General features: G+C 37.5%; 1 protein-coding gene across 5 annotated transcripts in view; it reads right to left on the bottom strand.

Moving 5' to 3' along the window:
- Positions 1-21,738, bottom strand: part of DESI2 (desumoylating isopeptidase 2) — a 55,648-nt gene that overhangs the window by 12,622 nt on the left and 21,288 nt on the right. For 4 of the 5 annotated variants that reach the window (XM_070602113.1, XM_008542541.2, XM_008542540.2 and 1 more), the window contains 3 exons: positions 4,865-4,937; positions 2,196-2,289; positions 554-695 (listed from right to left, as the gene is read on the bottom strand). In XM_070602113.1, the coding sequence (XP_070458214.1) occupies positions 554-695; positions 2,196-2,289; positions 4,865-4,937 (309 nt within the window). Of the gene's footprint in view, positions 1-553; positions 696-2,195; positions 2,290-4,864; positions 4,938-13,578; positions 13,654-21,738 lie in introns of those variants that run through there. The other variant, XM_070602114.1, reaches the window with a different exon arrangement.

A 21,738-nucleotide genomic window follows, 5' to 3' on the forward strand; every position in this document is an offset into this window, starting at 1 on the left:
TTCTGCTTTCTTCTCTCCATTTTACTTTTTAAGGTCCTTTAATTTTGATCTATTTTTGGTCTTTTGCTTGGGGTCCAAGAATTGAAAAGACAAGTTAAGTGCCTGTGTGGTAAGCCGGTAGAACAAAATTTCAAGATAGGAGAAATGAATTACTTATTAATAAGTAAGAGCCAGGAAAAAAACTTCAAGCTGGCAACTAAAATTTAAGAGAAGAGGAATCTTAGGGGCTAAGAAGCAGAAGTTACCAAGGCATTAATTTTTTTAAAGTGAAAGTTTCAGGTTATAATAAAATTAATTAGAATAAGAAGAGACAATTATTTCTACTCACTCTCTACCCACTGCAAAATGATGAGCAGAATTATAATTTAAAACTGTGCTGACTCTCAAGTTACCAACTTTGGAAAGGTCATTCATATCAGAGAAAGAAACCTAGTACCGTATTTTACACAACACGAAGAGTCAGAAAAAAATGAATCAACTGAATATAATGGGACAGCAAGTAGGCCAGTAAATGTTATTTACTTGAAAACTTCTAGGATAAAATTTAATTTACCTCTGATAAAGCTGAAGAAAAGTGATTGCAGTTTTTATGCATCAAATGATAGGCGTTGCCTTTGTATTCTTTTCCCAGTTCTTCTACAATTTTTTCTATATCATCTTCTAGGAAGTCAGTGCTTCCTAAAACAACAGCTTCTCTTAAAGAACAAAAACAAAAACAAAAAAAGAAAGAAAAAAAAGAACATACCTGTGTGAGTTTTAGGTATTTATAAAAAGCATGCTTAAAGACTTGCTTATTTCCAGGAATATTACAATTGATTTAACAAAGCAGGGTTAATGTAATAAGACTAAAAGGGAAATGAGATACTTTCAAAATTTCAATATGTTAGTTTCTGCTTCTCTGCAATAAACTCTTAAGTACACTACTTCTGAATAATACAAATGCAAAATATGTCATTTCTTTATGAGACAATGTCATTATATTATAAATGTAATATTAGTTATTTTTACAGTTAATGTCTTAGTAGTTACATTATGGAGAACCAGCTCGAGGGTGCAAATATTCCTGCTTCATTACACTTGTCATCAAAGGGCTGGTCACTTCTCCCTTAGAAATAACCTTTTAAGCTATCTGCCACTGTGCTGCAATGAGACGAACTGTCAAATAACTGAATTTTCAAGCCTTATAAAACCAAAAAAAAACCCCAAAAAACCCCCTCAAAACAAACACCACGCCCCCCCTCCCCCTCAAAAGAAACCTACTACCTTGGAAATGCAATAGACACTATTTAATAGAAAGTAGGATTTTAATCAGATACAAGTTAAGCATCCAATAAAACTGAAAATACTTCGAAAATCCTTTTACCTAGTAGCCTTGCCAAAAGGGAGACCTAAGGAATGGATTCAGGGTGGCTATATTATAGCACTCTCGTGTGTAAATGTTTCAAATTAGTGACAGGCTAAGAGAACCATGAACTTAGTAGCGATAAGAACGTATAGCCCTACAGTGAATTTCAATATTATAACCTCATTTCACTATTTTTCACTTGGCAAGTTAGCTATTATGGGCTCAGAAGTTTCTTTAAAGCTCCTTGAACCTAAGATTCTAAATATCACTTTAAATACAAACCTTAATTAAGGAATGGAAATTTGATTATTAGCATTCAGATTTTCAGTGCTGATTACTACTCATAAGGCTCCAGAGTACAGCACATCCATACGGTTTAGCTTTATCAATACATGCAGCGCAGGCACCTTAACAACAGTTTCCTGGCTAATCATAAACAGTGTCCCTTTCACTGGGAAATGAAGAGATTTTTAATCATGTGAGGGAGGTCACAATGAAACTTTCCTCCATCTCCTCCCAAACAGGAGACTGAGGGGAAGTAAACAGTAGATATGAGTCTTTTCTAAAGCAGAACCTGAGTTATACTAAGGTAGAAACATTTCTAAAGTCGACAGAATAACTTTTATGGCTCCTGAATAGAACAACAGATTAGCTTAGACCCCTTATCTGGCCGCTTCCCATCTTTACACAATTTAGACAGACTTGGTTTTAAAATAAAGTGTCAGCAACAAAACAATGTTAAAGAAACATTTTAACTTCCTCGATTTTAATCTACAAAGTTAATTCTGTATGCCTGAAAACAAGCTTTGGCACCTAAAACAGTGTAATAAAAATTATCCTCCCTACTTACTTAAATTTAAATGTTTCTCCTAGTTCAGAAGCATTTCCTGGGGAAATTTCAAATATTCCAGAAAAGGGGTAAGGATGGCCACCATAAGCAAATTCTGAAAAGAGAAAACTCATGATTTTTAGTATTTATCACATGAAATTTAACCAGAATGCTGAATCCGCTTCAATAAATGACAAGGATAATAATACCATCTAAATAGTTCTAGGTTTATTAATGCTTTCAAGAAATCTCATTTAGCTATCACTAGTATAGAACAGTTGACACAAGAGACCTGAAACTCAGATAGTGAAAGACACTTTAAGGTAATCCTGACTTCCAGATTCATGCTGCTAACACTGGCAGAAAGAGTGAGTCTTTGCCCATCTAGCTATCACGCCAGACCCAGGAGGTGGGCAGTTCAGTGTTTTGCCATTTTCTAAATTAAAGTGATCAAATTTCAAACTTGTACTTTACTGGAAAGACTGTCTAATAACGATGAGTGTTCATGATTCCTGGGATGAAGACTCTTGGTTTATCTTTGAGTAAGAGTAAAACATTGGCAAACCTGAAAAACTGAATTCAAGTCCCCTCATTCAAGAAAAAAGAAGCTGCCAAATTAACACATGCACCCACCCACGCACACAGACACACAGACTCTCCACAGCACGTTTTTTAGCTAGGAGACAACTACTGTACTACAGTGAATGTCCGTCCAGGCTCATCAGACAAACTCTCGTCCAGAACCAAAAACGGAGAATGGTTTCAAATCAGGAAGGAACTGAAATTTCTGGCTGTAATTCTGATATAAAATACTTACATATTTAAATGGAAAAATCATAGTGGACTTATTTAAAGAACTCCAAACACATGTTTAAATTAATCTCATCACTTAAAATTTGTTAAATATAATCTTAAAAGGTCTTAGAACAAAGCATGTGAAAGAACAGGGCAGAACTAAGTATACTTATGATTCAGACCTTTCAGAAAAAAGCAATGATGTAGGTAAGAAATAAGTGTTTAGCATTCAATTTTGAAATAAACATTTTTAAATTTTTTAATGATAGAATTTTATAAAACATTGTAGATGATCAGGTTGGACACGCAAAGATTTTAGGTCTGGATTTTAACTTTCTCATTTATAGTAAGGAAAGTCAGACCCGTTTACTCTTCTGTTCAAGAAGCAGTCACTCCCTCTCAGGAATGTACTTGGCCCTAGCTTTGCTAAGCTTACCTGGACATCTTTTGAACCACGGTTTTCATTATTCCTAAATCATTCTATGAATGAGATCAATGATTAGGCAGATAAAAGAACAATGGACTAGCACAAAAGAACACGGGCTCAAGTCCTAGTTCTCTTCTAGCAGTATGATTTTCAGCAGGTTTTAACTTTGTTTTCTTTCCATCTGAAAAATGGAGACAATGCCACATGCACTTATGTATCTCACAGCAGCGTGGTCACGTGGTTCAAACCTTGATGGCACTTTGAAACTTTTAAGATACCATACAAATTCAGTTAACGAGGAATACACACACCTTTGTCAAAGAAGGGAGCAAACCCAAGACTGGGATCCCACCCGCAGCAATACCTAACCACCGAAACCCTCAGCAGGAGCTGCCTGCTTTCTGGGATTATTTAGTAGATGCAGCCTTTCAAGTAAAATGGAGCTTAAACAGCAGATATTTATAAGCAACATTTAATATGCCACACTGGACCTAGATGCAGCTAACATGGAATATAAAAAAGGACAGTAAACACCAGACTGACAAGTTTAAGTAAACGAGACTTTTCTTCTCTTAGCTAAAGCTGGTATGTAGTCTGCAGGGGTAACTGAGTAAACTGCAGTTACATATCCTGAGAGGTCACAAAGACTGCCTAGCCAAAGCAAATAAAGGCATTTCTGCCAGAGGGTGAGTTTATGATTCAAACCAATATGTTATTACAACTCTGATGAAATCGGCAACATGACCCTCTTACGCAGACCATCACTGCTTACAACTTGATCAGGAGTAGATGATCTTGCACCAAGTGGCAATTAGAACAAAGAAAAAAGATGTTGAAAACAGAGCTGCTTGGTTTGAGTGGTTCCTGTCACCTTTATCATAATAAAGGGTAATAAAGAATAAAAAGGGCTGAGTTAATGACAAATGCCATCATTCTTGAGCAAAAATCTAAATGTAATCAAGGGCAGGAGTTGCTGTGATATTTTAAAACTGCATAACTATACACTTGTAGGTCTACAAAAACAAATCTATTTCTGAAATTCCTCAGGAAACTGGTATTTCATGTTTGACATTCTCCGGCACCAACCTTTTTCCAACCAAAATGATTGTTTTTACCAGACTATTTTTCAAAATGCAAGGTTTCTTAGGAACACCAATATACATTAGAGCAAAAGTGTCATGGTATAATAAACTCAAAAGGAAAAAATTTTTTAAGATATAGTATTTATTAAAAAAGATAACTAAATGAACCTGCATTCATGTACTTTGAGTACTTTTTCCCCAAATACATTCTACTTTGGGCATTTTCCCAAAATACAGTATAAACAAATATGGGGTGATTTTCTTCTACTTTCTGCAATAACATATGGAAGTGGTTAAAAAAAAGAATGAGCTATAGTTACGATTTTGTAACTCCTTTAAAGGACAAAAACCTTCAGAAAGTATATTTAGACTGTGTGTACACGTACCTCTGCCATATACTTCAATTCCTGAATGAAAAACTCCAATTCCAATGGATGAGGTGTATTCGTTCATCCAGTACTGAGAAGAGAAGAAAAGATTCAGAAGATCCGTCCATTGACAACGCAGCTGCACACTACAGGAGCTGCTACTCCCCAAAGCCTTCACTGAATGTTGAGGCCTTTCTAACCCCACTTCTGGGTTTTCCTGACAGTTCTGAAACCCCTATGACAATGACACATTTGTTCTTATCTCTGTGCCTTTGTTTGTGCCGCATCCCACATGAAGTGCCCTCCTGGATCAAAACGAATGTCTCAATTTGGGTACAAGCACATTATCTAAGATTTAGAGCATACCCATAAAATGTAAACCTGATCAGATCGGAAAAAAACTGATACAGAAGCTCCCTTGTTAGTGACTAAAAAAAAAAAAAATCATATAACGTCTGCTTTCATATCTATTTTTCTTCCATTTTATGCTTTCCTTTCCTTCTCTGGTGTGCTCCCTGAAGACAGGGATATTTTATTCTTTTTCAAAAAACACTTATGGCATGCGTGTCCTGATTCAGCTCCAAGTTTGATAATGACAATAGAGGAATAAATAATATGAGGCACAAAGGTCAGAACAATCTTCTTACTGTTGGCAGGAAGAAAAATGTCCCAGAAAAGGTAATATCTGAACTAGGTCTTTAGAAACAAATGAGATTTCCCTAGATAGAAAATTTGGGGGGGTGAGGTAAAGGGGAATGGGGAGAGGGAGGTAACGTGACAGGAAATTATGGTGGATGACCGTGAACCTGGTTAAAAGGGTGACTGGAGAGGGTTACACTTCAAAGAAGGTAAATGAGTTACCAGCTCATTAAACAAACACTGAGGTAACACTTAACAGTGCTCAAACCTATTAGATTTCTCCCAGGTTAGAGGAGAGATAATTTGTCTTTAACTTTTCTGGGTTTATTCAAGTCTTAACGTTGGCTCTGCACTCCTAGCCAGTTTCTCCCAGACCCGAGAAAACGCACGTTCTCATACACTGCTGGAGGAAGAATACATGAGTAAGTTGTTGGGCTTTTTCCTAAACTGTACATGGAAGAAAAACCGAGCAATGACAAAAAAGAAAACTCTGAAAAAGAACAAGGGACTTTCTCACCTAGACATAAAAAATATTCATTACAACGTTATGTACGGTACTGCTGCAGGAAGAGATCCTTGTGTCTACAAGAAATTGGTATATGATAAAGGTGGTATTTAAAATTAATGGTAAAGGATAAATTATTAAAAACGTGTTGACAAAACTGCATAAAAATACATTTCACATATCAAAAATTCTAGTGTGTCTAAAAATAATACACTAGAAAAAATTTAATTAGATTGAAAAAAATCTTAGATGAGAAAAGCCAACCTAAGTAAAGCAATACCTAGAATTGGTGAAGGAGAACAGACACTCAACAGAAACATTTACAGTTTCCTACGGTGTGAAACTACATACAGGAGATCAAAAGATAAGCCACACACAGGGAGAAGAAACTTGTAACACACGTAACCAAGATTAACACAAGAATACAAATCTCCCTCTCTAGCTGATTTTATCTCGTTCCTGATTTTGGACAGGCGTAATTTGAATGGCAAGTAAAGAAAGCGAGGGATACCTTTTTTCCTGAATTTGAATTTGGATGGAGAGTAGTGACAGCGCATATAGGAGATTCCTCAAAACATTTATCTAAATCTACTTAATTTTAGAGTTTGGGCAGTAAAAGTTCAGACAGCAAGGGGTACTGCATATAAAAGCTCCATTAAAAAAAATACCCGCCAGACAAGTGAGTGATCATAGAAGAAATTAGTAGCCAACAAACATGAAAAAACAATCTTACTGGTAAAAAGAAAAATACTAATTAAGACAATAAATTACTATTCTTTTTTTAATCTATCACATTGGCAAATGTAAAAAATACTGCTAATTCTTGGTGTCGGCAAGGGTGTGAAGACAACACTGCAGAAGTGTAAATCAATGACAGTTAATAATTCCACCTCCTGGAATCTATGCTACAGAAATACCTGAACATTTGCAAAGACGTCCCAGGATATTAACCATAGTCCATAAAACTGAAAGCAATCTAAATATCAGTAGGGGAATGGTTAAATAAATTACGGTGCATCCAAATCATGAACTATCATATAGGTATCAAAAATAATGAAGTAACTCAATAAATGTGGACATAAAAAGATATCCAAGGCCAAGTCATATATATTATCTGTAGCATGATATTTTTGTAAAATAAGTATGTCCTGTGTATGTTAACATGCTAAATATGGAAACATAAAATAAACCACTACCGACTACAACTACAGGTGTGAAGTGTAGAGATCAAACTACTAACAGTTTGGGGAAGGGGAGTAGACATGGTTGGGTTGGAAGAGGAGTATAAAGGGACACTTTCACTTTTAATTCCATATATTTCAGGATTATTTTTCTAAATTTTATGAAGAATTTGTCTTACTGCTTTTATAATTAGAAAAATATTATTTTAAAGTAAAATACTATCCTCTCTTAGCTTAACAGGTTTCATTCGAACCTTTACACTACCATAAGAGAATAGGTTGTATATATACAAAACATCATAAGTACAGAATTATTAACTGCAGCATTATTTGTGTTAGCAAAACACTGGTAACAACTTAAAATGTGCACCTACAGGGTACTGGTTGAATAAGCTATAATATATTCACACAACATTTGGAATACTCTGCAACCATAAAGAACGGGGGATGCTCCTGAGGAATTGATAGGGAGTAATTTTCAGGGTACACTTGCTAGGGGGAAAAAGCAAGGTGCAAAATAAAATATATGTAGTACATTATGTATATACTTTTGTATGAGAATATCTATATTTATCTCTATCTACATCTTAAATCAGAGCCAACAAACAACGTGTGCAGGCCAAATTTGACCCATCTCCTATGGCAGCCAATGTAACATAGTCATATCCATTTGTTTTACAAATAGTCTACAGCTGCTTTCATGCTACAATGGTAGAGCTGAGTAGTGTAACAGACACAAAATATTTATTATCTCACTCATTACAGAAAAAGTCTGTGTAGGACCCCTGGTCTTAGGCAAATGTCTATTTACATATTTTGCAAAAAAGAAACAGAAGAAGAACAAATCAGGATTGCTGGGAAGATGGTGGTGTAGGATGACTCTGAACTCACCTCCTCCCATGGACACAACCAATCTACAACTACCCTCGGAACAATGACTCCTGAGAGAGAACTGGAAACTGGATAAAAGGAACCCCTACAACGAGGAATGGTACTGACTGAGGTGGAAGAGGCAGAAATTCCTTCCTAGAGAGAAAAGCCTCATTCTAGCCACAGTGCTTCATGGCCGGCTGGGAGCAATCTTAAGGTACGAAGCCTTCCTTGGAGGAGTGGTGGATCTGAGTGGGGGAGTTATGCCACAATAAGCAACTTTTGGATTCAGCACAACCGAGACAGGGGTCATAATATCTGACTCTGCCGGCTATTAACTACAACAGGGAATACCTCCAGAAAAAGCTATTGAACATAAGAAAGAAAAGCCTGCTCTTAAAGGGCCCATGCACAAATTTACCCATATTGGAAAGCAATCTAAAATCACCAAAAAGTGAGGCACATAGTTCTTTGTGAAAAGAGACTCACTTGACAGGCTCTAGGCGCATCTTGCTGAAGCAGGAAGCTGCTGGAACCACCTCCCCAGGACTGGGACATTGGTGGCAACCATTGTTGTGACCTGGTACAGGCCAAGCATGCTGACAGACCCTGGTGGATGCCACTGGAATTCCTCCCCTGGCCTGTGAGCACAGGGATCTGCCCCACCCACTAGAGCACTGATTTAATCCAGCTCAGCCAGGTCAGGCAGCCTGTCTCAGAGACTGGCCCCAGCCAAGAGTAAGCCCTCAGGCAACTTGTGGGCCAGCATAGGCGAGGTGTCTGGGACCTCTAAAGTGTGGCAAGTGTGTCCACTTCTGCGGGGCAGGGCATGTGCATGAGGGGTGGGCCTGTGTTGGTGGAGTGTGTGGGGCCTCTGCAGCGGGGTGAGTGGGTCCACTTGAGCGGGTTGAGACGCGTGCAGAGGGCAGGACTGTGTTGATGGGGTGTGTGGGCCTGCGGGCAGTGGGGCTTGTCAGCTGCAGCAGACTTGCACTTCTCAAACAGCCACATAGGGGATCGGCCCCACTTTCCAATGCCTGAAACAACTGGGTGCTCCCATGGCTGGGGCTGGCCCTACCCAGCTGCACTACCGAGAGAGCTGACAAGAACCTTGCCGGCCAGAGGCTGACAACAAGTGTAAGCCCCTGAGCATAGCAACAAGCCATGCTGGGGGCCTACTCATTTAACAGAAAAACTGCAGCAGGAATATGCTGTTAGACCTTGCAGCCAACTGTGCTGGGGCTCACCACATCCGATAAAGTCAATGAAGAGATCATAGCAACCACATGCAACTGAGCATTACAACCAACCAGCCAGGGGGGCAGTCTGGCCTCCCCAGGCACCTGCAGCAATAGAAACTCTGCCACAACAGAAGGACACATGTAGCCCACACAGGGGACACTCCTGGAACATTTGGAACTGGTGATGAGAGGGAGGCACAGTGCTGGGCCTCATAAGGCATCTCTTACACAAGGCCACCTCTCCAAGACTGGGAGATATAGCTGATCTACCTAATACATAGAGATGAGCACAGAGAAAGAGGCAAAATGAGGAGACAAAGGAACATGTTCCAAATAATGGAACAGGACAAACTCCAGAAAAAGAACTAAATAAAGAGATAATCTATCTGATAAAGAGCACAAACAGTCATAAGGCTGCTCACTGACCTTGGGAGAAAAATGGATGAATACAGTGAGAACATCAACAAAGAATTGGGAAATATAAAAAAGAACCAATCAGGAGCCGGCCCCATGGCTGAGTGGTTAGGTTCGTGTGCTCTGCTTCGGTGGCCCAGGGTTTACCCAGTTTGGATCCTGGGCGCAGAAATGGCACTGCTCATCAGGCCATGCTGAGGCGGCATCCCACATGCCACAACTAGAAGGACACACAACTAAAATATACAACTATGTACTAGGGGGCTTTGGGGAAAAAGGAAAAAAAAAGATAGGCAACAGATGTTAGCTCAGGTGCCAATCTTTTAAATAAACAAATAAATAAGTAAAAATAAATAAATAAAAAAGAACCAATCAGAACTAAAGCACACAATAATGGAAATGAAAAATTCACTAGAGGGACTCGATAGCAGAGCAGATGGTACAGAAGAACGGATCAGTGAGCTGGATGGAAGACTAGAGGAAATCACCCAAGTGAACAGATAGAAGAAATAAAAAGAACGAGGACATTCTAAGGGACCTCTGGGACAACATCAAGTGCACTAACATCCATATTATAGGTGTCCCTGAAGGAGAAGAGAGAGACAAAGGGGCAGAGACTCTATTTGAGGAAGTAAGGGCTGAAAACTTTCCTAATTTAAGGAAGAAAACAGACATCCAAGTACAGGAAGCACAGAGAGCACCAAAGAAGATGCAACTAAAGAGGCCCACACCAAGACACGTTATGATTAAAATGTCAAGAATCAAAGACAGGGGCTAGCCCAGTGGCCGAGTGGTCAGATTCGTGCACTATGCATCAGCGGCCGAGGCTTTTGCTGGTTTGGATCCTGGGGATGGACATGGCATTGCTCATCAAGCCAGGGTGAGGTGGCATCCCGAATAGCACAACCAGAGGCACTCATAACTAGAACATACAATTATGTACTGGGAGCCGTTGGAAAAAAGAAAAAAGAAAAAGGATCAAAGATAAAGAGAGAATCCTAAAAGCTGCAAGAGAAAGGCAACAAGTTACATACAAAGGAAACCCCATAAGGCTATCAGCTGACTTGTCAGCAGAAACCTTACAGGCTAGAAGAGAGTGGTACAATATATTTAAAGTGCTGAAAGGAAAAAACCTATAGCCAAGAATATCATTCAGAATGGAAGAAGAGATAAAAGCGTTTTCCAGACAAACACAAACTACAGGAGTTTATCACCAAGAAACCAGCTTTACAAGAAAAGCTAAAGGGACTTACTTAAGTGGAAAAGAAAAGACCACAAATAGGAATAAGAAAATTACCCAAAACAAACCTTTGGGGGGGCAGCCTGGTGGCATAATGGTTAAACTTGTGTGCTCTGCTTTGGTGGTCTGGGGCTCACAGGTTCAGATTCTGGGCACGGACCTACACACCACTCATCAAGCCATGCTGTGGCCGTGTCCCACATACAAAATAGAGTAAGACTGGCACAGATGTTAGCTCAGGGCCAATCTTCATCCCCCTCGCCCCGTGAAAAAAAACAATAAAATCAATGGTAAAGGCAAACATACAGTAAAGCTAGCAGGTCACCTACAAAGCTAGTATGAAGGTCAAAGGAAAAAAAGCACTAAAATTATCTATCTTCAGGATAAGAGGGTAATGGATACACACACACAAGAAAGAGGTTAAATATAATATCAAATATGTAAAATCTGGGAGAGAAGAAGTAAAAGAGTAGAGCTCTAAGCAAAAGATCAAACTTAAGAGACCATCAACTTAACAGAGATTGCTATAAATGTAGGTTATCATACATGAACCTCATAGTAATCATAAACCAGAAACCTATATTAAAGGCACAAAAAATTAAGAGAAAGGAACCCAAACGTAATACTAAAGAAAGTCATCAAACCAAAAGGGAAGAGAGCAAGAGAAGAAGAAAGGAACAGAGAACTACTAAAACACTCCAGGAAAAGGGTAAGAAAACAGCAACAAGTACATACTTATCAATGGCAATGAAAAGAAAGCTGGGGTAGCAATACTTATATCAGACAAAACAGACTTTAAAACAAAAACTGCAACAAGAGACAAAGAAGGGCACTACATGAGGAAAGGAGCAATCCAACAAGAGAACATAACACTTCTAACTATCTATGCATCCAACATAGAAGCACCTAAATACATAAAGCAATTATTAACAAACATAAAAGCAGAAATAGACAGTAACACAATAATAGTAGGGGACTTTAATATTCCACTTACACCAATGCATAGATCATCCAAACAGAAGCTCAAGAAGGAAACAATGGCCTTAAATGACGCATTAGACCAGATGGACTTACTAGATATATACAGAACATTCTATACAGAAACTGCAGAATATACATTCTTTTTGAATGCACAGGGAACATTCTCCAGGATAAGTGACATACTAGGCTAAAAACAAGTCTCAAGAAATTTAAGAAGACTGAAATAATACCAAGCATCTTTTCTGATCACAATGGTATGAAACTAGAAATCAACTACAGGAAGAAAACTGGAAAAGCCACAATTATGTGGAGATTAAACAAAATGCCACTGAACAACGATTGGGTCAAGGAAGAAATCAAGGAGAAATCAAGAAACACCAGGAGAGAAATGAAAATGCGACAGGCCAATATTTATGGGATTCAGCAAAAGTGGTTCTAAGACGGAAGTTGATAGAAATACAAGCCTACCTCAACAAAGAAGAAAAATCTCAAGTAATCTTAACAGTGCACCTAAAGGAACTGGAAAAAGAAGAACATAGGATGAAATCAGCAGAAGGAAGGAAATAACAAAAATAAGAGCAAAAATAAACGAAATAGAGACTAAAAAAGAAAAAAAAAATCAATGAAACCAAGAGCTGGTTCCTTCAAAAGATAAACACAATTGACAAACCTTTAGCTAGACTCACCAAGAAAAAAAAGAGAGAAGGCTCAAATAAATAAAATCAGAAATGAAAGAGCAAAAATTACAATGGACACCTCAGAAATACAAAAGGTTATAATACTATGAAAAGCTATATGCCAAGAAATTTAATAATCTTGAAGATGGATAAATTCTTAGAATCATACAACCTTCCAAAACTGAATCAAGAAGAAATAGAGAATTTGAATACATCAATTACCCATAAGGAGATTGAAAGGTAATCAAAAACCTCCCTCAAAAAAATAAAAGCCCAGGACTAGATGGCTTCCCTGGTGAATTCTTCCATTCAAAGACTTAGTACCTATCCTTCTCAAACTACTCCAAAAGACTGAAGAGGAGGGGACACTTTCTAACTCAGTCTACAAGACCAACATTACTCTGATACCAAAACGAGACAAGGACAATACAAAAAAAGAACATTAAAGGCCAATGTCACTGATGAACACTGACACAAAAATTGAATACGATACATTAAAACGATCATACACCATGATCAAGTGGGATTTATTCTGCTGGGATAGTTCAAAATGCACAAATCAATCAATGTGATAAACCACACTACAAAATGAAGAGTAAAAATTACATAATCATCTCAACAGATACAGAGAAAGCATTTGGCTAGACACAGCATCCATTTACGATAAAAAAACTCTGAACAAAATGGGTGTAGAAGGAAAGTACCTCAACATAACAAAGGCTATATATGACAAACCCACAGCTAATAGACTCAACAGAGGAAAACTGAAAGCTATCCCTCTAAGAACAGGAACCAGACAAGGATGCCCACTTTCACCATTCTTATATAACACAGTACTGGAAGTCCTAGCCAGAGCAATCAGGCAAGAAAAAGAAATGAAAGGGATCCAAGAGGCTGGCCTGGTAGCACAGTGGTTAGGTTTGTGCGCTCTGCTTCGGAGGCCTGGGGTTCATCGATTTGGCTGCTGGGCGTGGACCTACTCACCACGTATCAAGCCATGCTGTAGCAGGTGTCCCATACATAAAGTAGAGGAAGATGGGCACAGATGTTAGCTCAGGGCTAATCTTCCTCAAAAAAAAAAAAAAGGATTCAAATCAGAAAGGAAAAAGTGAAACTGTCACTATTTGCAGATCACAAGATTTTATACATAAAAAACATTAAAGAATCCACCAAAGAGCTTTTAGAAATAATAAATGAATATAGTAAAGTTGCAGGATACAAAGTCAACATACAAAAACCAGTTGCATTTCTATACACTACCAACGAAGTAGCAGAAAGAGAAATTAAGAATACAATCCCACTTATAATTACAACAAAATGAATAAAATACCTAGGAATAAATTTAACCAAAGAGGTGAAAGATCTGCACACTTAAAACTACAAAACATTGTTGAAAAAAACTGAAGAAGACACAAAGAAATGCAAAGATATTCTGTGCTCTTGGATTGGAAGAACATAGTCAAAATGTCCATGCTTCCTAAAGCAATCTACAGATTCAATACAATCCCTATCAAAGTCCTAATGACAGTTTTCACAGAAATAGAACAAACAATCCTAAAATTCATATGGAACAACAGAAGACTCCGAATAGCCAGAGCAATCCTGAGAAAAAAGAACAAAGCTGGAGATATCACACTCCCTGATTTCAAAATATACTACAAAGCTATAGTAATCAAAACAGCACGGTATTGGTACAAAAACAGATACACAGATCAATGGAACAGAATCGAGAGCCCAGAAATAAACCCACACATCTATGGACAGCTAATTTTGGACAACGGTCAAAGGAAAATCTCTTTAATAAATGGTGTTGGGAAAACTGGACAGCCACAAGCAAAAAAATGAAAGTAGACCATTATCTTACACCATACATAAAAATTAACTCAAAATGGATTAAACACCTGAATGTAAGACCCAAAACAATGAAAGTTACAGAAGAAAACATAGGCAGTACACTTGAATACAATGTCTGACCAGGCAAGGGAAACAACAGAAAAAATAAACAAATGGTACTACATCAAACTAAAAAGCTTCTGCACAGCAAAGGAAACCATCAACAAGACAAAAAGACAACCTAGCAATTGGGACAAGTTATCTACAAACCATATATCTGATAAGGAGTTAATATCCATAATATATAAAGAACTCATACATCTCAACAACAAAAATACCAACAACCCCATTAAAAAATGGACAAAATATGTGAACATTTTTCCAAAGAAGATATATAGATGGCCAACAGGCACATGAAAAGATGTTCAACATCACTAATCCTTAGAGAAATGCAATCAAAACTACACTGAGATATTATTACCTCACTCCCGTCAGAATGGCTATAATTAACAATACAAGAAGTATGGGAGAGGATGAGGAGAAAAGGGAACCCTCATACGCTGCTGGTGGAGTGCAAACTGGTGCAGCCACTACAGAAAAGAGTACGGAGATTCCTCAAAAAATTAAAAATAGAACTACGATATGATCCAGTTAATCCACTGCTGGGTATTTATCTAAAGAACGTGAAAACAGGAATGCCTAAAGATAAGTTATTTGTGGCACCCCTATGTTCACTGCATCATTACTCAGAATAGCCAAGACTTAGCAGCAACCTAAGTGCCCATCAAGGGACAAATGGATAAAGAAGACATGGTATATACACAATGGAATACTACTCAGCCATGAAAAAGATGAAATCTTGCCATTTATGACAACATGGACAGACCTTGAGAGTATTGCACTAAGCAAAATAAGTCAGAGGCAGAAAGTAAAATACCATATGATCTCACTCATAAATAGAAGATAAAAACAACAAACACACACTTAGATACAGAGATTAGATTGGCGATTACCAGAGGGGAAATGGGGAGGGAGGTGAACAAAAGGGGTGACTGGGCACATGTGTGTAGTGATGGATTGCAATTAGTCTTTGGGTGGTGAACATGATGTAATCTACACAGAAATCAAAATATAATTATGTACACCTGAAGCTTATAATGTCACAAACCAATGTTACCTCAATAAAAATAATAAAACAGAAAAAGAATCAGAAACTCATGATAAAAATCGTGATGTGTGGGAGATAGGTAAAAGGGAAAAAGGAGACTTCCCAACAATATCTTTAGTTTTCACATTTGAACCATGTAAATGTTTCACACATTCAAAATTAAATTTTTTAAAAAACAGCATGCTTTAAAACTGAATTCAAACAAAAAGAAATGAACCTAATTGTGTAGCAAATTGATAACTACAGGGAAAAAAAAAAGATTTAAGTAACTTTTGAACAAAGTACTCTGCCTAAATATCCTTAACGGGATATATTCTAAGGACAAAAAGAAGTGCAAAGAAATCCTAAACTTAGATTTGTTGTTCATAGTGGTACTAGTGTGTAGTAATTCTAAAACTATTTTGTATGTACTGTAGGATAGAGCAAATGAGTAAACATACGGATACTGGTGGGAATCGAAGCTGTCAATGTAGGTGAAGGGAGATACAAATATGCAGGAGGGAAAGGAGAAACCCTGTGGTGTCCGATTTTAACTAGAGGCGCCATCTGTACGAACTCATGATTTAAAAAATACGTACGTATCACCTAGCTCTGCCCAGTTAAGTAGAAGCAATAAACGTACCATCCAGATCTTGGTTTCTCTACTGAAAGGAACCAGGACTCCTTGGAGAAACAGTCGATTCCAACTTGGGGCAGACAAAGTGCAAGGTAAGAAGTGGTCAAAGAATGACGGAGAGACAAAAGTGAAATAGAAATTGGCTTAAAGGGACTTCTATTGGTCAACTTTGGGAAAATCTGAACATTAAAAAGAGTAATGATAATAATAGACTATAACATACTTAATAAAAAGATAATCTCCAAGTACGTAGTAATAGAAAAAAAGAGAAAGAACGGAAAGCTCTTCTTTACAGGAGATAGACAATAGATGTAGATTTAAGGGCAGAACTAGGTAATCACTATTTTGCAGCCCCCAGGTGATTCAGGCAAGGATCATGGACGCTAAAACCACTGCAAGAAGGCTGTTGGAGAACATTCACATGGTCTCAAAATATCAACCCCACATTTTCCTAAATTATAAGGAGAAAAAGATACCTTTACAATGGAAGAACATGACTGAATATCATCTTATCTAAGTGATTAAAGTGAGTACTGTCAATAGTTGGACAAACTGAGGTCATGTGCCTCCTGATGTGACGAAACAGGCCGTAACCCTTCCCTTCTCAGCGTTCTTGTCAAACACTGTATGTTAAACAGATACAACCATAAGGAAACACCAGCTAAGTCTGCATTGTGGGACATTCTGTAAGGAAAGTGGCTTGGTCTTTTAAAAAAATAACGACATGAAAGTCAAAAGAAACGTGGCTCTTCTTTAAAGAAGACTAAAAAGACATGACAACTAAATGCACTGAAGGAACCTTGACTGAATCCTACATTAAGAAAAAAAAGCCAAAAAGGACATTACTGGGACAATTGGGGAAAATATTAATACAGCCTACACATTAGATATTATTCTATCAATTGAAAATACCTTGGGTGTGATACTAGTACTGTGGTTGGGTAGAGAATGTGTTCTTAGGAAATACACGTTGAAGTAATTTAGAGATGAAATGCTATGAAGTTTGTGACTTACTTTTCATGTGAGAGAGAGAAAATGAGAGTGAGTGCTGCGTGGGAGAGGGTAAGAGAAAGCAAGTATGATTAAAAAACTGGTGAATCTAGCTGAAGAGTATGTGGATTGCACTCTTCTTTCAGCTTTTTTTGAAAATTTAAACATTTTCAAAATAAAAAGTTGGGAACTAAAGAGAATGATGTCCTTGCCTCCTTATGACAGAAGAGATGCCTTTCCAAGTTTCTTGCTATCCTCCTTTCTTCCCCTTTTCACAGAAAGAGAGTGGAAAATACTACGAGGTGATCATGACAGTCTGCATAAAAATGCTGCTGGTGAGGGTTGACCCCATGGCGGAATGGTTAAGTTTGCAGGTTCTGCTTCGGTGGTCCAGGGTTTTGCCGGTTCGAATCCTGGGCGCAGACCCAGTACCCTCATCAAGCCATGCTGAGGCAGCATCCCACATAGCAGAACCAGAAGAACCTACAACTAGAATATACAACTATGTACTGGGGCTTTTGGGGAGAAGAAGGAAAAAAAAAATTCAGCCAGTCTTTCTCCAATCAGTGGTTTCCTCGGCAGCCAACTTCTAGGACTTAATTGCCTTTTCCAATTGAGAAATCCCATTGCTTATACTGTTTGCAACCAATAATTTGGTCTGTATATTGCCGATGTCCTTAACACCACCAACAGGCTTTTGTTCTGGATGCAGACAGCTCTATTTTAAAGTGACCTGTTCTCTTCTCACAGTGTGACCTTCTCTTTCCAAATATAGAATATTTTCCAAAAAGAGATATATACATAATGATTTGTCTGCAATAATCAAAAGGTTTTCAACTCTTAGAAAATTGAACATTTATTTCCATGTAATGTTTAATGTGACTTAATTGTAACAACTTATCTTTTTTTTCTTTTGCTGAGGGAGATTTGCCCTGAGCTAACATCTGTGTCAATCTTCCCGTTTTTTAGTATGTAGGCTCCCAGCACAGAATGGCTGCTAACAGAGCAGTGCAGGTCCACGCCCACAAACCAAACCTGGGCTGCTGGAGTGGAACGTGCTAAACTTAACCACTAGGCCACCAGGGCTGGCCCAACAATTTACCTTTTAGTTGAGCAGTAAACAGCCTTCTGAAAGTGCTTTTATAATAAATTTGTATAACGGGAATCCAAATGTTTTATTAAGAGATGAGAAAGATTTTCACACACAAAAAAATTATACACACACAGTGACTTTTGGCCAAACGGTTAAGACAGGGTTAGACTGGGAATGCACCTGTCCGAGTGGGGATCCTGAACTCAGAAATCTCTTATCCTCTGTGCTTTCACAAATGAAAATAATCTCTTCCATGCTTAGAACTCCTGTATGGTACCTGGGTTCACACTATACTACTTTAGTCTGAAATTTCCCTGCATTCAAGACTTTATGTTCTAAAAAATAAAAGGGTATGTTTGGACACATTTTATAAATTGAAAAATCCATAAAATGAGAGAAACTTAGAGAAATGTACCATCGCAAATTTCGTCAGTCCTTTGGAGTCACTATAATGAGATCTGGTCTACGTAAGGTTTCTAAAGAATTGCTGAGCCACTACAATGAAAAATGAATACCTGATAGCTTTGCAAGCAGTAGTGTTACCCCCATTCTCAGATGGAAAGTTGGACAACCGGGTCAAGTATTTCTGCTCCAGGTCATAGGAAGCCGTTAAGTTGCTAGGAAAAGGACTTCTTAACCTAGAGATAGTCCTTTTGACAGTATTACCTGTAGCTCCTAACATTACTATTTTTCCCCCCAGGAAGGAATTAGTGTTGATATTGTTTATTCACTGTTAGCAATAACAATGAGGAACTCAGCAGTTCTTTGCTTTTCATATTTCTTTGTATTTTCTATTTCTAGAAAGGCTCCCAAACTTAAGAGTTCATTTCTTTGTAAGATTCAAGTAACTATTTACTGGTTAGAAATCTATGAATACACACGTGTATTGACCTTACAGAAATAAGAGAGATTATAAGGAATACTATGAACAACTGTATACCGACAAGTTAGATAACTAAGATGAAATGGACAAATATCTGGAAAGACACAAACTACTCACACCCACTCAAGAATAAACAGAAAATCTGAACAGATCTGTAATGAATGAGAATGAAATAAAAGAGAATGAATTAGTAATTTAAAAACTACCCAAAAAGAAAAGCCTATGACCAGACAATTTTGGTGAATCCTACCAAATATTTAAATAAGAATCTATACCAATTCTTCACAAACTGCTCCAAAAGACAGAAGAAAAGGAAACACTTCCCAGCTCATTCTATGAGGCCAGCACTAACTTGACACATACACACAAAAACATAACAAGAAAACTACAGATCAATTATCTCTTACGAATACAGACTCAAAAATACTTAACAAAATACTAGCAAACTGAATCCAGCAACATATAAAAAAGATTATACACCATGATCCAATGGGATTTATCCCAGGAATGGAAGGTGGGCTTAATATCCAAAAAATCAATTAATGTAATATACCATATCAATAAAATAGAGGACAAAAACTACATGGTCATCTCACCACAAGGAGAAAACATTTGACAAAACCCAACAGCCTTTCTTGACATAAACACTCAACAAACGAGGACTAGAAGGAAACTTCTCCCTTTAAGGGCATCTATGAAAAATCCACAACTAACATTATACTTAATGATGAAAGGCTTAATGCTTTCCCTTTAAGATCAGGAACAAGACAAGGATGCCTCTCTTGCCTCTTTTACGAAAACACTGTCCTGGAGATCGTAGCCAGGCAATCAAAGAAGAAAAAGAAAGAAAAGGCACCTAGATTGGAAAACAAGAAGTAAAATTATCTCTACTTGCAGATGACATGATCTCACATAAAGCAAAGCATAAGGAAGCCACACAAACACTGTTAACACGAATAAAGAAGTTCAGCCAGGTTCCAGGGTAATAAGATTAATATACAAAAATCAGTTGTGTTTCTATATACTAACCAGGAACAACACAAAAATAAAATTTAAAAAATTGCATTTACAGTTGCATTAAAGAAGTCTTTAGGGATAAATTTAACAAAAGAACTACATGACTTATATCTGAAAATTATAAGACATTATTGAAAGAAATTAAAGACAACCTAACTAAAGGGAAATAGAGTTCATGCTCACAGATTAGAAAACTTAATATTGTTAAGATGGCAATACTCCACAAATTGACAAGCTGCTGCTAAAAATTCAAAGGACCCATAACAGCCAAAACAATCTTGAAAAAGTTGGAAGACTAACACTTCTTGATTTCAAAACTTAGTAGAGAGCTACAGTAATCAAGACAGTGTGTTAATGGAATAAAGACAAACACACAGACCAATGCAAGAGAACTCAGTTCAGAATTAAACCCTTACATTTATGACCAACAGATCTTTGATGAGGGTGTCAAGACAATTCAGTGGGGGAAAGAAATAGCCTTTTCAAGAAATGGAACTGGACAACTGGACACCCACATATAAATGAATCAAACTGGACTCCTACCTCACACCATATACAAAAATTAACTCAAAATGGATCAAATACCTAAATGTAAGAGGTAAAACTATAGAACTCTTAGAGGAAAACATAAGTATATCTTCATGATCTTAGATTAGCTTTCTTAGATATGACAGCAAAAGCACATGTAACAACAACAAAAAATAGATAAAGCAGACTTCATAAAAATTAAAACCTTTTGTGCTTCAAAGGACACTATCAAGAAAGTGAAAAGGCAAGCCAGAGACTGAGAGAAAACACTAGCAAATCTAAGGGACTTATATCTGGAATACGTAAAGAACTCTTAAAACTCAAGAACTAGACAAATAACAATTGAAAAATGGGCAAAAGATCTAAATAGGCATTTCTCCAGAGAAGACAGACAAATCAGAACGATTGTTAGATACCATGTCACATCTACTCAGAAAACTATAAAAAGACAGATGATAACAAGTGTTGACAAGAATATGAGAAATTGGAATTCCCATACACTGCTGATGGGAATTTAAAATGGTAAGATAGCTTTTGAAGTCTGGCAGTTCCTCAAAATATTAAACCTAGAGTTATTATATGACCCAATTAATTTCACTCCTGGGTATATACCCAAGAGAAATGAAAATAAACAGCCACACAAAAACTTCTAATCAATGTTCATAGCTGCATTACTTACAATAGCCAAAATGTGAAAACCACCTAAACGTCCATCAACTGATGAATGGATCAACCAAGTGTGGTATATCATAAAAAGGAATGAAGTACTGATGCATGCTGCACCATGAATGAGCCTTGGAAGCATTATGCCGACTGAAGGAAGCCAATCACAAAAAATCACGGATTGTTTAATTCCACTTATATGAAATGCCCAGAGAATAGGGAAATCCATACAGACAGAAAGTAGACTAATGAGTGCCTTCTAAGTGGGAGGTTTGCGGGGAAACGGGAAGTGACCACTAACAGGCACAGAGTTTCTTTCTGGGGTGATGAAAATTTTCTAATGTTGATTGTGA

The sequence above is a fragment of the Equus przewalskii genome, chromosome 31, assembly GCF_037783145.1.
Source record: "Equus przewalskii isolate Varuska chromosome 31, EquPr2, whole genome shotgun sequence".
NCBI classification, from domain to species: Eukaryota; Metazoa; Chordata; class Mammalia; order Perissodactyla; family Equidae; genus Equus; species Equus przewalskii.